The following is a 14,826-nucleotide window of genomic DNA, read 5'->3' as shown; positions in this document are numbered from 1 at the left end:
CAGCAAAGAAATTTATGCCAAGGATGTTCATTACAGCATTTTTTAAAAATGATGAAAAATGTAAAAATAAATACGCAAAAAACCAGAGAGTACTTCAGTTACTTAGCTTGTGGTGCATCCACACAATGGAAGAATTTCAGCCACCAGAAAGCACTTTGAAAAAACAAAAACAAAATTAAAAACAAAACAAAACAAAAACTAGGCTATGAAGTTGTGGTGTGGTATAGTATGATCTGAACTTTGCAAAAGAAAATATCCATTTTTTATATTTCTTACATATAAATACAATTGTGGCTTTTTATTATGAAAGTTTAGAAAATGTTTAATTTCCTTTGTGTTGGGGTTTTAAAAAATCCAATTATTGTTTTCATTTCTATAAGCAGCAAATTATAATTGAAAAATATATAATTGAAAAAATGAGTAGATGTGATCTTTACGACTTTTTTTTTTTTTTTTTTTGAGAGAGTGAGCAAGAGTGGAGGGAGAGAGGGAGAGGGAGAGGGAGAATCTTAAGCAGGTCCCATGTCCAGCGCAGAGCCTGATTTGGGGCTCAGTCTCACAACCTTGAGATCATGACCCGAGCTGAAATCAAGAGTCAGATGCTTAACTGACTGAGCCACCCAGGCGCCCTGCTCTTTACAACTTTTCTTAAGATTAGAGAACATTCATTCATAAGGATGGAGAAGAATTTAGATTCTTTCACAGAATCTAAATCTAAACTTCAGAGGCACCTGGGTGGCTCAGTCGGTTAAGCGTCTGCCTTCAGCTCAGGCCATGACCCCGGATCCCTGGGATGGAGCCCAGGCGTCCAGGCTCCCCACTCAGCAGGGAGCCTGCTTCTCCCTCTGCCTCTGCTTCTCCCTCTGCCTCTCCGCTCCCCTTGTTCTCTGTCTCAAATAAATAAATAAAATCTTTTCAAAAAATAAGTGCTTCCAGGGCGCCTGGGTGGCTCAGTTGGTTAAGCGACTGCCTTCGGCTCAGGTCATGATCCTGGAGTCCCGGGATCGAGTCCCGCATCGGGCTCCCTGCTCAGTGGGGAGTCTGCTTCTCCCTCTCACCCTCCCCCCATCTCATGTGCTTTCTCTCTCATTCTCTCTGTCTCTCAAATAAATAAATAAAATCTTTAAAAAAAAAACAAAAAAACAATTGATTAATTTAAAAAAAAAAAAAAAATAAGTGCTTCCAAAAGTGAGCTTGGCTACTTTTCCCCTCAACTGCAATGATTGGCAAAGGGGTAGCAGTTGCCAGAGGGTGGAACGCACAGATCCAGTGCGAGGGATCTTTCTACCTACCCGGGCCTTGGGGAGCACCTCAGAAGGCTGAACTGGCTTATCAGTGTCCTCAGATTGGTGATCGCAAAAAGGTAAAGTTCTGGTCACACAGGTAAGTTCTCTCTCTTCCTATCAGACTAATTAGAAAAAAAAATCTGTCATAGCCACAGCCGCTCCTGGTTGGCTCTCTGAGCCAGGCAATCTCCGGCATTCCTCTTGTTCCTAGGACACCTTGTCCCCTGCTTCTCAAGGATGAAAGACAGGAGAGCAGAAGGTAGGCCGGGACTGTCTGCGAAAGTAAGATTGGATGCCTGCCCGAAATGATGCGGATGCACATGCACGCACACGCACACACACAGACACACAGACACACAGACATACACATACACACACAGACACACACACACACACACACACACACCATGCTTTTGCATTCAAACTTCTTTATTCTTGCAGAATCCAGATGTCAACCTCCCAGCTGGGAGCCCCAGGCCCTCCCTTTTCATGAATAAATTGCCTCAGCCTGGCCGAGCCCCCTCCCACACTCCCTGGTGGTCCACCTTGCCATGGGCAACCAGTCTCCACCGTACCATAGGCAAGACTTTGAAATTATACTCTTGCCTTGAACATAACTAAATTCTTGGGCAGAGTTGGTCTCAATCACTGTTGACTGTGTTGTTTTAAATAATTTTTTTTTAATCTAGGCCAAATTCATTTCTTTGTGACTGCAAATTTTCAAATAGTTAAACTTTCCGGTTTCCCTTCTGCATCTAAAAGATTAAATGTGGCAGCTTTGTCTCCTTAGCCCAGGCATAAATGTGAGCAGTTTTTCTCTGTGGATGTAGGTCCCTATATGTTGAGGGCTGGAGGTGGAGAGGCAACCCTCTTGGGTTGTTGGGATAGAGGTGTGTTTATTTTACAGTGAGCAAAGCCTCACTTATGAAATGTGTGCTTAGGATTTCAGAATTGGTACGTCTGCTAGAATCCCTTGTTTTTCAAAATCATGTCGTATTTCGGCAGAAACTGCTGGGAATCCACCAAATCTTTCTCTCCCCTTCCATGCTAAGAACGCTGTAGCTGGGCCCAGGGTCCCCCAACTAGGGACTCTGTTTCCAAGCCCCCTTTGCAGCTGACTGTGAGGTCATGTGATTTGGCTCTTGGCTGCCGAAGACCAGGGGAGTGTGGATGTGTCTTATGCCACCATTCCTTTCCTCAGGAGCCAAACACAGCCCTGGCTGCAGCCAAAATTCACCACAAAGATGAAGACAGTGCCCTAGAAAGTTAATGGGAAACTGGATGAAAGGAACCTGAGTTGAGCAACCCCATGAGCAGAGAGCCCACCTAGCTGACGTGGACCGCAATAAGAAGGAAACAAGCTTATTGTTTTAAAGATTTTATTGATTGATTGAGAAAGAAAGAGAGTGAGAGTGGTAGGAGCAGAGGGAGAGGGAGTGGGAGAGAGAGAACCTCAAGCAGAGCCCAATGTGGGGCTTGATCCAATGACCTTGAGATCACGACCTTAGCCCAAATCAAGAGTTGGATGCTTAATTGACTGAGCCATCCAGGCACCCCCCCAGAAGTTTGCTCTTTGACATCAAACCCATGCTCCCGGCTTCCATGGATGCTGCGTTCTTGTCAGCTGAACCCTAAAATCTTAGGATATGGCCTAGACAGCCAGTCTCTGAAACATATTTCTAACATATTTCTACCCTTGCCCATAAAGGACAGACCTTAGCCATAAAGCAAGTTGGCAGTACAACTGTGACCATTATTGCCTCCAGATAATCAGCCTCTACCATGGACCAGGCCTGCACTAGATCCTTTAAACACACTATTTCCTTTATTCTTTGCAGGGCCCCCCGCCCCTGGCTGGAGGAGTTCTGCCATTTATGAGTTGAGGACGCTGAGGTGCACAAATGCTCTGTGGCTTGCCCAGGATCACACAGAGAACAAGGCGGCCCTGGGACTTGGCCTGTCCCCTTCCAGAACACATGTCCTTCCCCTCCACTGCTTCCAACCTGACCCGCAGCTTCAGAGGTTCAGGGCCGCACTGCTTTTGGACACAGCCCATATCCCCTCCATCACTGTCTGCTGAGGCAAGCAGAGCAATGTAGGAAATACTTAACATGGTGTTTTTTTGTTTTTGTTTTTGTTTTTTTTTTAATTAGAGAGGGAGAGCGCATGAGCCAGGAGAGGGACAGAGGAAGACAGAGAAACCGACTCCCTGCTGAGCAGGGAACCTGACTCAGGGCTCAATCCCAGGCCATGAGATCATGACCTGAGCCAATCCACTGAGCCATCCAGGAGCCCCCATAGTGGGGTTTTTAGTCCAAAGCAACATGTGCTGTAATTCACGTTGGGGAAATAGCAAAGTAGGAGTTGATCTAGAATTTTGTTGCTCAGCTTGGTTGTCAGAATGTCCTAGAGAAACTGTTTTCATTTCACCCCAGCAACAGGGATCAAGATTCAAGACAAAAAGGTAGTGGATTTTTAGGGGTAGTCAGAATTAGGATGACACTTCTGAGGCTTATTGGTGTCTCATTTTCTGAAGCAAGGCTCTCCCAAGGAGTTTCTGGAACAGTTATTACCATCGTCACTGCCCAGGCCCCACAGAAAAAAATTCAGGGGCCCCAGGGCTAAAGAGAAGATGTAAACCAAAAGCCAACAAGCACCACTTTCCCTGCAGACCTCAGGGAAGGAGATAAGAACTTGGTAGTCATGCATCGTCTTAGGAAAGCTAAGTTCATTATAGGTTCGGGGAGGCTGGAGAGAATTCTGAAGGTGACGGATCGGAAGTCAGAGGTGAAGACTAACTGGCTGGAGTTACTTATTGGGGCCATGATTGTTTTTTAAAAGTGGGCGACCCGGTTGTGACCCCCATTGTTCAAATGGTCTCCCCGTTGTCATCATTAACTTCTTGTCGTCATTCCAGCTTGGTTAGTAATGTCAAGGTTCTAGTTTTCCTGAAGCTGTTTTGTCCTAGGAGGTGTTAGACACTAGATTCGCAGCTTACTCTTCATGGGCTTGGTGCTAATTTTGGTAAGAACATAGTCTTGTACACTGAAAGAGCAATAATACTTTATTTAAAATATATACAAAATTATTACTTTAAAACATATATATTACTGTCCAACATACATCATGTAACACTGATTAATAGAAATTTGGATACTTTCATTCATTCAGTTTGTGATTTCTCTTTTGCGGCTGAAGAACATTCTCTTAAACGCCCACCAGAGGGGAGGGCCCAGTGGCCTGTTACCCTGGGTGGTCTGGCTGTGCTTTTGGACACCACTGAAGCCATGCAACTTGTCTTGTGGGAACTGAGGGCAAAACCTGACCCTGCCTGGTGCACTAGGGACACAGAGCTGACGGGAGCCCCCTCAATTGATGACATGCCAACTGCCAGTCTTTGGTCTCTCTCTCTCTCTCTCTCTCTCTCGTCTGCTTATAAATGGATGGGGGAGTTGGTGAGAAAGTGGCAATTATTTCCTTGACAGACCTTCCTCTGGGCTTAGGTTAATGTAAATCATGGTCTCTTTCTTTGCCTCTGTCAACAGTACCATAGGAAGAGAGCATTAGAATGGGGAGTTGGCCTCTTAACACAATCTTGGAAAGGAAATGAGAAAAGAGACAAAAACAGAGCTTCTGTGCTGTTAGACCAAATTCAAGTTACGATTATCCGAAATAAATTGGACAACTGCTTTTCGTCACAGCACATGCCTTATTCATCACTATTCCCCACAGTGCCTTGCACCTACTAGGCACTTAATAAATGCTCATTGAATGGATAAATAAATGCAGGGCACTGGGTGACTCTGAGTAGGAAACATACATACTTGGAATCTGAGCGTCTGCGAAATGGCAAGGGACTCTAGAGATCATCTAGACCTCTTTCCTCACTTGGCAAATGGGGAAACCAAGACCCTGGACAAGTGTGGTGAAACAGGACTAGCTGTCAACAGAGTTAGACTTGCAATCAGATTTTCTGAATCTCTCCTTGTATTTCCCACTCTCTTCAGATCTGAAACTGTAACAAGAGCTCAGTGGCTTCAGTGGCATGCCTGAACTTGAAAATCATCCCCTGGCATCAGAAGCTCCTGGTGGTGATGGGTGGTCCTGGGCACAGTGGCCGAGTGGACGGCACAAGCAGAAAGGTCCCCTCCAGGCAGCTTTAGTCCTGGGGTCCTGGTCCCAGCTGGGGTCAGAGGCCCCAGGTTCGGGCAGGTGGCCCAGACAGCAGCAGTCAGACTGTGGATCTGAATGAGGTAGGAGGAAGGCAGAGCTCAATGGGGAACCACTCAGCAGGTTGGGTGTTTATGATGCCCCCTGCCCCACCCCAGCCCCAGTGCTAAAGTCCATGCCGCAGCTCACCAAGCCTGTAGCCTCAGGGAGTTGAGAGGAAACATAAACCAAGCCCACTGGCCACTTCTGAAACTGAAAGCAAGTCACTATGGATACTTGCTGAAAAGAGGAATTATAGGAAGAGTGGGTTTCTTCTGTGCATGGGAAGGATGGCATGAAACAAAGGGAGGCACGGGGAACAGTGGAGGGAAAGAGAGAAGGGGCAGGGGGACTGTCATGGCCGACAAGGAGGGCTTCAGGGCCCGGGGACAGGGCTGGGCCAGGTAGGAGCGGTTGGGTACATGCAAGGACACTTGGGTGGGCTTCTCATTTCAGCTGAGCTACCCCTGATCATTTTCTGGGCTTCGAGCCACTGACACCTCCCATGTGTCCCACTGGGCAACTGAAAAGTACAGGGGCTCACTCTGCTTCCTAGTGCGATTTTGGTTTATAGAAAGGACGATTCGGCATGATCAGAAGTGCACACCCGACCAACATAAAGAGCCTTGCGTATTTCCCATGCTCCACAAACATAAATACCTGAAGAATGCTGGCATCGAATGAAGTGAGTGGTAACCCATGAGATGATCCCTATTGGACTTCCCATCTCAGAGCAGGTACCACAGGACTGCTCGGAAGCAGGTGCACAGGGGAGCTCTTTAGACAGAGCCTTCCTCCGGCCCCACACTCAAGTGCTTGCTCCCTGCACCCCCTCCCTAACTATCCGCCCCCATATGCCCACCCCATTCCCACTTTGTCTCAACTACCTTCCAGTTTCCATCAGACCCAAATACGGCTCTTCTCCAGGGAGGAACAAAAATAATTCATCTTGCAAACCTGGGAGCTGCCACCTATCCAGTAACAAATGGTACCTTTGTGCTTACAGGGAGGGCTACCAAAAATGCTGACTACCAACCACCAAGGCGCCAGGACCTGGAGCAGAAGGACGCATGAGCTGTGCCCTGGAACCAGTCCCCCATCCTCCCCCACCCCATGTCCTAAACGGCGGACTGGTTTTCATTGCACACGTAGACCGTGCTCGGCTGGATTCTCCTCCGGATCCGCTCAGGCACTTTGGGGAGGATTTGGACGGTCTGGGGCAGCAACTCAATGCAGGCCTCGCGGAATTTTTTGATTCTCCAGCAGTAGACGATGGGGTTGAAGACGGACTTGAGGTAGCTGAGCCACAGGACGCAGGAGCTGGTGGTGTAGAAAGAGGAGCTGCAGTAGAAGCCCCGGCTGAACACCGACAGAAGGCTGTAGACGGAGTGCGGCAGCCAGCAGAGCGAGAAGCCCACAAAGAGGATCAGGATGGTGGTGCAGGCCTTGGTCTTGAAGCTCAAGTCCAAGCTGACCTGCTGTTGCCGCTGCAGCCGCCGCAGGCCAGCCCTGGTGAGCTGTCTGAGGTCCAGGCTGTCGGACTGGTTGCGCACGCGGATGGCGTTCTTGCGGACCGTGTGCAGGATGCACAGGTAGGAGCACAGCATGACGCCGAAGGGCACGAAAAACACGGCCACCACCAGCGTCACCACATAGGCGCGCTCCGCCGGGAACTCCGTGTAACCCAGCACGCACTGGGGGGCCCGCGCCGGCACCTCCACGAACGTCCGGCCTGCCAGCGAGGGCGCCGACACGCAGAACGACAGCGCCCAGGACACGGCGATGATCCTCTTGGCCCGCCGCGGGTTCAGCTTGTCCTGTCGTTGGACAATGATGAGGAAGCGGTCCACGCTGATGATGAGCAGGATGGCCACGCCCTCCAGGACAAAAAACCAGTACAGGGTGGCCGAGAGGCGGCAGAAGTAATCCCCAAAGTGCCAGTGGACTGTGATCAGGGTGACGGCGGTGAAAGGCATGCAGCATAAGGACAGCATGATGTCGGAGAAGGCCAGCGTGGCCAACAACAGGTTGATGGCGGAGCGCATGGCGGGCCGCTGATACACGATGATGCAGACCACGGCATTGCCGAGGAATCCCACCACGATCATCAGCATCATGATTATCGCCAAGGATATCCTGAGGGGGGCGGGTGGTGTGGTGACCCCAGAGTACGACACACTGCTCCCGTTCAGCAACAAGTACTGGTAGGTCTCGGGGCTGGAGCTGTTGCAGGCCATCATGGAAAAAAACCAGGAGCCGGGGCAGAAAGGACAGGAAGGACTCCCCTCAGCGCTTTGGTGGCTGCCATTTTGTGTCTGCCCGTTGCATGTCTGGGATCTCTAGCGCATTGGAATGGTGGTGAGAAACGTCTTTCTTTGGGAACAGTAGCCAGGATTTGCAATTCATCAGTCACAGCCTCATCATCTGCATGACAACTGGATGCTCTCTGTAGCCTAGAGCAGAGAGGAGCAGGGGAGAGAAGGGAGTGAGACTTTCCAAGCACGGTTTGCATACAGCAGCGTTTAGATTTGACAAGTATTATAAACATTGCGGTAGAGAGAAAGAATGACTCATTGATTTACCATTCGGGACAAGGCTGGGCAGTCACAAATACTGTGAGCCTTGTCAGGTAGCCCAGGGAAATCTAATCAGACCTACTTTGTGTGGAATGAGGAACTGAATAGTCAATATTTATGTCATGAACATGCATTTGATACATTTTATTGTAAGGAACCTGACCAAATGAAGCTTTGGACAAGCCAACTTCCTCTAGAATGCCAGCTTCGTGAGGGCAGGGATTCGTGTGTGTGTCTTGTTCTCTGCTGTTATCCACAGCACTTAGAATGGTGCCTGACACAGAGAAGATGCCCAATGTTGAGGGGAAGTTAATGAATACATGGTAGTTGACGCTGTTGCTACAATATTTGTTTAACTTTATTTTTTTTAAGATTTTATTTATTTATTTGACAGACAGAGAGAGCACCAGCAGGGGGAGCGACAGGCAGAGGGAAAGGGAGAAGCAGGCTTCCCACTGAGCAGGGAGCCTGTGTGCCTGGATCCCAGGACCCTGGGATCATGACCTGAGCCGAAGGCAGATGCTTAACCAACTGCGCCACCCAGGTGCCCCTTAACTTTATTTTGAGGTAAGTGTAGATTCACATGCAGTTGTGAGAAAAAAAACTCAGCGAGATCTCATAAGCCCTTCGCCCGCTTTTCCCTAATAGTAACGTCTTCAGTTACGGTAGTGTTGCCCTAGGATTACTTTTGGAAATGCTGACGGAAAGGAGGAAACTCTCCCTAAAGAAAGTTCTTTTAAAAGATAATGTTAATTTTTATTTCGTGTCTCATAGGTGTGGTAAGAACGGTGTCCAGTAGCTCATGTGTGGAGTCAGATTGCCGGGGCTGGGTAAAGTCTGCATCCACTACTTATCTATCACTGGGCACCCTCTGGCAGGCTGCTTAGCCTCTGCTGATAGGACCTCCTCCTCTGTAGCCTATGAGTGATAATTAGGCCTACGACAGAGGAGCAGCACAGATTAAATGCGAGAATCGCCACAGAGTGATTTAACCACACCTAGATCATAGACACTATTCAATAAATGTTAACTGTTATCATTGGAGCCCCAAGGGAAACCAATCACAATGTTACAATAGCTTTGGTTCATTTGTATGTTATACACATGGGCGCATTTGCATCTGTTCTAGACCTGCGGGCAGGTGAAGTGGCTCTTCGTACCCAGGGTGAGGATGTTCATTGTACATTTCCAGTTACCTCACCCCTCCCCATTTTCAATACAGGCATACCTTGTTTAGCGACACCCTCTCTTTATTGTGCTTTGCAGATGATTGCGTTTTGTTTGTTTGTTTGTTTACAAATTGAAGGCTTGTGACTATCCTGTGTCGAACAAGTCTATCAGCACCCTTTTTCCCACAGTGTTTGCTTACTTTGTGTCTCTGTGTCACATTTTGGTAATTCTTCCAATATATCAAATTCTTCATTATTATTATATTTGAATTGCTGCAATCTCATGTTAAAACATTAATGCATGAGGAGTTGCTTCTTACGGATGAGTAAAGAAAGTGGTTTCTTGAGATGGACTCTCCTCCCGGTGAAGATGCCATGAAGATTGTTGAAATGACAACAAAGCATTCAGACTATTACATGAACTTAGTTGATAAAGCAGCAGCAGGGTTTGAGGATGGACTCCAATTTTGAAAGAGGTTCTACTGTGGGTAAACTGCCACCAAACAGCGTCGCCTGCTACAGAGAAATCGCTCGGGAAAGGAAGAGTTGATCCGTGTGGCAAACTTCATCTTTGTCTCATTTTAAGAAATTGCTACAGGGACCAGCATGGCGGTGGTGGGGGACAAGGAGAGGAAAAAAAAAAGAAAGAAAGAAAGAGAGAGAGAGAGAGAGAGAAAGAGAGAAAAAAAGAAAGAGAGAAAAAAAGAAAGAAAGAAAAGAAAGAAAGAAAGAAAGAAAGAAAGAAATTGCCCTGGCCCCCAGTCTTCAGCAACCACCACCCTGATCAGTCAGCAGCCATCAACATGGAAGCAAGACCCTCCCCCAGCAAAAAGATTACGAATTGCTGAAAACTCAGATGATGGCTAGCATTTTTTAGCAATAAAGTATTTTAAAATTAAGGTATGTACATTGTTTTTTTTTTTAAGATATAATGCTGTTGCACACTTAATACACTACAGTTTAGTGTAAGGATAACTTTTATATGCACCGGGAAACCAAAAAAGTCATTGACTTACTCTATTGTGACATTCGCTTTATTGCAGTGGTCTGGAACGGAACCTGCAATATCTCCGAGGTGTGCGTGTATAGCTGATTAGACGGGCAGCCTTCACAAGGGCAGCTAATGCATAGCCTGGCCAATGATGGCAGAGCCAAAATGCTCTCCTTTAGTTTAGCTGGAAATCTGAACTAGGAAATACTGCGCCACTACAGCAATTGCCCTGAGGGATGTAACAAAAGGGTATATAGAGAGAAGTGTCAAGGCCACGAACGTATAGTGGATACTGTGCCTTCACTTCTCCAGATCTTCTGGCTACTTTCTCTGGAGACTGGGCCCCCTTGGCCTCTGGTGGGAGGAGAGGGTGGGGAGGGCTTTCTTGCTCTGGCACCCTCCCACCTGGTGTGGTTGGCAGTGGTTTATTCCTCTCCAAAGCTCTCAACACCTCCAGGCAGCCGCCTCTACAGCCCAGCCCTCTCTGCAGATTCCCTACTGCTTCCTGCCTCAACCTGAAGGCTTAGGGGTGACGGGGCTTACTGAGGCTGCTAGCCCAGGGCGCCTTTCCAGCCCTCCTGGGTTTTCCTTAACCTGACATCTCCTTTGACGAGAATCAGGGGCTGATCTCATTCCTATCTACACCCTGACTGATACAAGGGGTCCTGGCAGACCAGAGCTATGAGGAAGCGGAAACTAAGAGTAAGTAGCTATGAGGAGGTAGAGAAAAGTGACATGTGTGTGGTATAAGGAAAAGAAACACAGGGAAAACTACCTCAGTTCCTGACAGGTTTCCAATTAAAGTTGCATTTCCAAATGTATATCACTATGTATGCCTTTGTTTTTAACTGCATTTTTAGCTTTTTGCTTTCATGTAGCTGTTGGCCATTTGTACGTCTTCTTTGGGAAAATGTGTAATCGAGTCCTTTGCCTATTTTTTTTCATCGGATTGTTTCTTTGCTCTTGGGTTGTATTTCTTTATATATTTTGGCAATTAACCCCCTACAGATACATGGTTTGCAAATATTTTCTCCCGTTCTGTAGGCTGCCTTTTCATTTTGCTGATGATTTCTTTTGCTGTGCAGAAGCTTTTTAGTTTGACATCATCCTGCTTGTTTTTTTTTGCTTTTTGTTGCTTGTTGATGTCATATCCAAAAAGTCATTGCCAAGACCAATGTCAAGAAGCCATTTTCCTATGTTGTCTTCTAGTTGTTTTGAGTCTTACATTTAAGCCTTTAATCCATTTCAGGTTAATTTTTTGTGAGTGGTGTGAGATAGGGGTCCAATTTCGTTCTTCTGTTTGTGAATACCTGCTTTTCCCAGCACCATTTATTGGAGACTATCTTTTCCCCACTGAGTATCCCTTGTCAAATATTAGTTGACCATACATGTATGGGCTTTTTTTTGGGCTCTCAATTCTGTTCCATTGATGTATATGTCTGTTTTTATGTTAGTACCATACCATTTGGATTACGATAGCTTTGTAATGAAGTTTGAAATGAGCAATTGTGATGCCTTTAGCTTGACTTTCTTTCTCAGGATTGCTTTAGCTATTCAAAATCTTTATTAGTTTTTTGTTTTGTTTTGTTTTGTTTTTTGCTGCTGTCATGTTTCCTTGATTTTTTATGATCCTTGTGGTCACAGATTGGTGTCTGCCCATTTGAGGAAGTAGGTACTTCTAGTCTTTACAGACTGGCTTCAGCAGGCAAGCTGGTCTAGAGATTCTAGGTGGGTCATCTGGTGGTGTCTGGGGCAATAGGTGGGTAGGCCTGATGCTTGGGTACAATGGGCCAGGCTTGGGGTTTCAACCTGCAGTTATAGGCCTGAGACCAGGTATGTGTGGGTGGGCCTGGATCCTGGGTCCACAGGGGCCAACCAGGCTCTAAGGACCACTGAGGTGGGCCCCAAGTCTGGGTTCAGAGGGCTGGGTCCAGAGGCTGGGGACATAGGGGTGGCCTATAACCTGGGGCTTCAGGGGCAGACATGGAGATGGGTCTGCAGGGGCCAGTCTAGTGTTGGAGTAAGCCAGGAATCTAAGTCCGTGAGAGCTGGTTTAGAGTGTGAGTTTATGGGGGCTGACTGGTGCTGGGATGGGCCAGCGGCCTGGGTCAGTCCATAGTAGTTGGCCTGGACCTGGAGCTGATTGAGAGCTGGAGGCCGCAGGAGCTGCTGGGTCAGCAGGAGCCAGCTGACACTGGGGTGAGCAGAGAGCCTGGGTTCACAGGAACCTGCTGGGGGCTTGGTACCCTGGGAGCCACGTAGAGCCGCAGGAATTGGCATGGTACTGGGGGTCCCTGGTGAAGTCAGGTGGTCACTTTTCTTCTCCCATGGAGACAATGTCTCTCTCTGTGCTGGGCTGTCAGGTTTGGGGTTGGGGGTGATGGAAGGAATGTGAATCTGTCTTTCCTTGCCTCCTTTGTTATTTCCAGGATAGAGGATTCATTTAGCTTGACAAATGTTTCCTTAAGATGGAACACACTTTTAAATTGTTAAACAATATATCATTCCTTATGTACTTCATTTTAAAATCACAGAATAGTGGGGTGCCTGGGTGGCTCAGTCAGTTAAGTGTCTGCCTTTGGCTCAGGTCATTATCTCGAGGTCCTGGGACTGAGCCTCGCATCGGGCTCCCTGCTCAGTGGAGAGCCTGCTTCTCTCTCTCCCTCTGCAGCTCCCCCTGCTTGTGCTCTCTCTCTATCTGTCTCTCTCTGTGTTAAATAAATAAATAAATAAATAAATAAATAAATAAATAAATAATCTTTTTTAAAAATCGCCGAATAGTTAATATAAAATAAACATGCAGAAGTCTGTTGTATTTCTATACACTAACAATGAAGCAACAGAAAGAGAAATCAAGGAATCGATCCCATTTACAATTGCACCAAAAACCATAAGATACCTAAAAGTTTACCTAACCAAAGAGGCAAGAGATCTGTACTCTAAAAACTATAGAACACTTATGAAAGAAATTGAGGAAGACAGGAAGAAATGGGAAAAACATTCCATGCTCATAGATTAGAAGAACAAATATTGTTAAAATGTCTATGGTACGCAAAGCAGTCTACACATTCAATGCAATCAATCCCTATCAAAATACCATCAACACTTTTCACAGAGCTGGAACAGACACTCCTAAAATTTGTATGGAACTAGAAAAGACCCCAAATAGCCAAAGTAATGTTGAAAAAGAAAACAAAGTTAGAGGCATCACAATTCCGGACTTCCAGCTCTATTCAAAGCTGTCATCATCAAGACAGTATGGTACTGGCACAAAAACAGACACATAGATCAATGGGACAGAATAGAGAGCCCAGAAATGGACCTCAACTCTATGGTCAACTAATCAACAAAGCAGGAAAGAATGTCCAATGGAAATAAGACAGTCTCTTCAACAAATGGTGTTGAGAAAATTGGACAGCCACATGCAGAAGAATGAAATTAGACCATTTCCTTACACCACACACAAAAATAGACTCAAAATGGATGAAATACCTAAATGTGAGACAGGAGTCCATCAAAATCCTAAAGGAGAACACAGGCAGCAACCTCTTCGACCTCAGTCGCAGCAACTTCTTCCTAGAAACATCGCCAAAAGCAAGGGAAACGAAGGCAAAAATGAACTATTGGGACTTCATCAAGATAAAAAGTTTTGCACAGCAAAGGAAATAGTTGACAGAACCAAAAGACAACCGACAGAATGGGAGAAGATACTTGCAAATGTCTTATCAGATAAAGGGCTAGTATCCAAAATCCATAAAGAACTTATCAAACTCAACAAACCCAAAACCAAAAAATCCAATCAAGAAATGGGCAGAAGACATGAATAGGCATTTCTCCAAAGAAGACATACAAATGGCCAAAAGACACATGAAAAAGTGCTCAACATCACTCAGGGAAAAACAAATCAAAACCACAATGAGATACCCCCTCAAACCCGTGAGATTGGCTAAATTAACAAGTCAGGAAACAACAGATGTTGGTGAGGATGTGGAGAAAGGGGAACCCTCCTACACTGTTGGTGGGAATGCAAGCTGGTCCAGCCACTCTGGAAAACAGTATGGAGGTTCCTCAAAAGGTTAAAAAGAGAACTTATCCAATGGGGCCCAGCAATTGCACTACTAGATCTTTATCCAAAGGATACAAACATAGTGATCTGAAGGGGCACATGCCCCCCAATGTTTATAGCAGTAATGTCCACAATAGCCAAATGATGGAAAGAGCCCAGATGTCCATTGACAGATGAATGGATAAAGAAGATGTGGTCTATCCATCTATCCATTGTATAGATATACAATGGAGTATTACCCAACCACCAAAAAGAATGAAATATTGCCATTTGCAATGACGTGGATGGAACCAGAGGGGGGTATTATGCTAAACAAAATAAGTCAGTCAGAGAAAGACAAATACCATATGATTTCACTCATACATGGAATTTAAGAAACAAAACAGATGAACATAGGGGAAGGGCAGGAAAAATACAATAAGACAAAAACAGAGAGGATTCCAGGGGCGGAGAAAGATGGCGGAGGAGTAGGAGACCTGGAATTCCTCTGGTCTCAGGAATTCAGCTGAATAGGGATCAAACCATTCTG

General features: G+C 46.3%; 2 protein-coding genes across 2 annotated transcripts in view; both read right to left on the bottom strand.

The window, feature by feature from the left end:
* Positions 1-6,291: 6,291 nt before the first annotated feature.
* On the bottom strand, positions 6,292-7,735 carry GPR45 (G protein-coupled receptor 45). The gene has a single exon (XM_025868771.2). The coding sequence runs from the start codon at positions 7,733-7,735 to the stop codon at positions 6,614-6,616; it is 1,122 nt and encodes a 373-aa protein (XP_025724556.1). The 3' UTR covers positions 6,292-6,613.
* A 111-nt stretch (positions 7,736-7,846) lies between these two features.
* LOC141373645 (uncharacterized) overlaps positions 7,847-14,826 on the bottom strand; it is an 89,544-nt gene continuing 82,564 nt past the window's right edge. Inside the window, exon 6 of the mRNA XM_073897952.1 lies at positions 7,847-7,948. The gene's annotated coding sequence lies outside the window, so the exon portion shown is untranslated. The remainder of the gene's footprint in view (positions 7,949-14,826) is intronic.

The sequence above is a fragment of the Callorhinus ursinus genome, unplaced genomic scaffold, assembly GCF_003265705.2.
Source record: "Callorhinus ursinus isolate GAN/ISIS: 27379988/994484 unplaced genomic scaffold, GSC_fseal_2.0 scaffold10, whole genome shotgun sequence".
NCBI lineage: Eukaryota > Metazoa > Chordata > Mammalia > Carnivora > Otariidae > Callorhinus > Callorhinus ursinus.
Note: the sequence above shows the minus strand (reverse complement) of the source record. Positions and strands in the feature narration are given on the sequence as shown.

Bases quoted from the DNA above. Each gene is read 5' to 3' on its own strand.
- GPR45 (XM_025868771.2), bottom strand. From the start codon at position 7,735: ATGATGGCCTGCAACAGCTCCAGCCCCGAGACCTACCAGTACTTGTTG.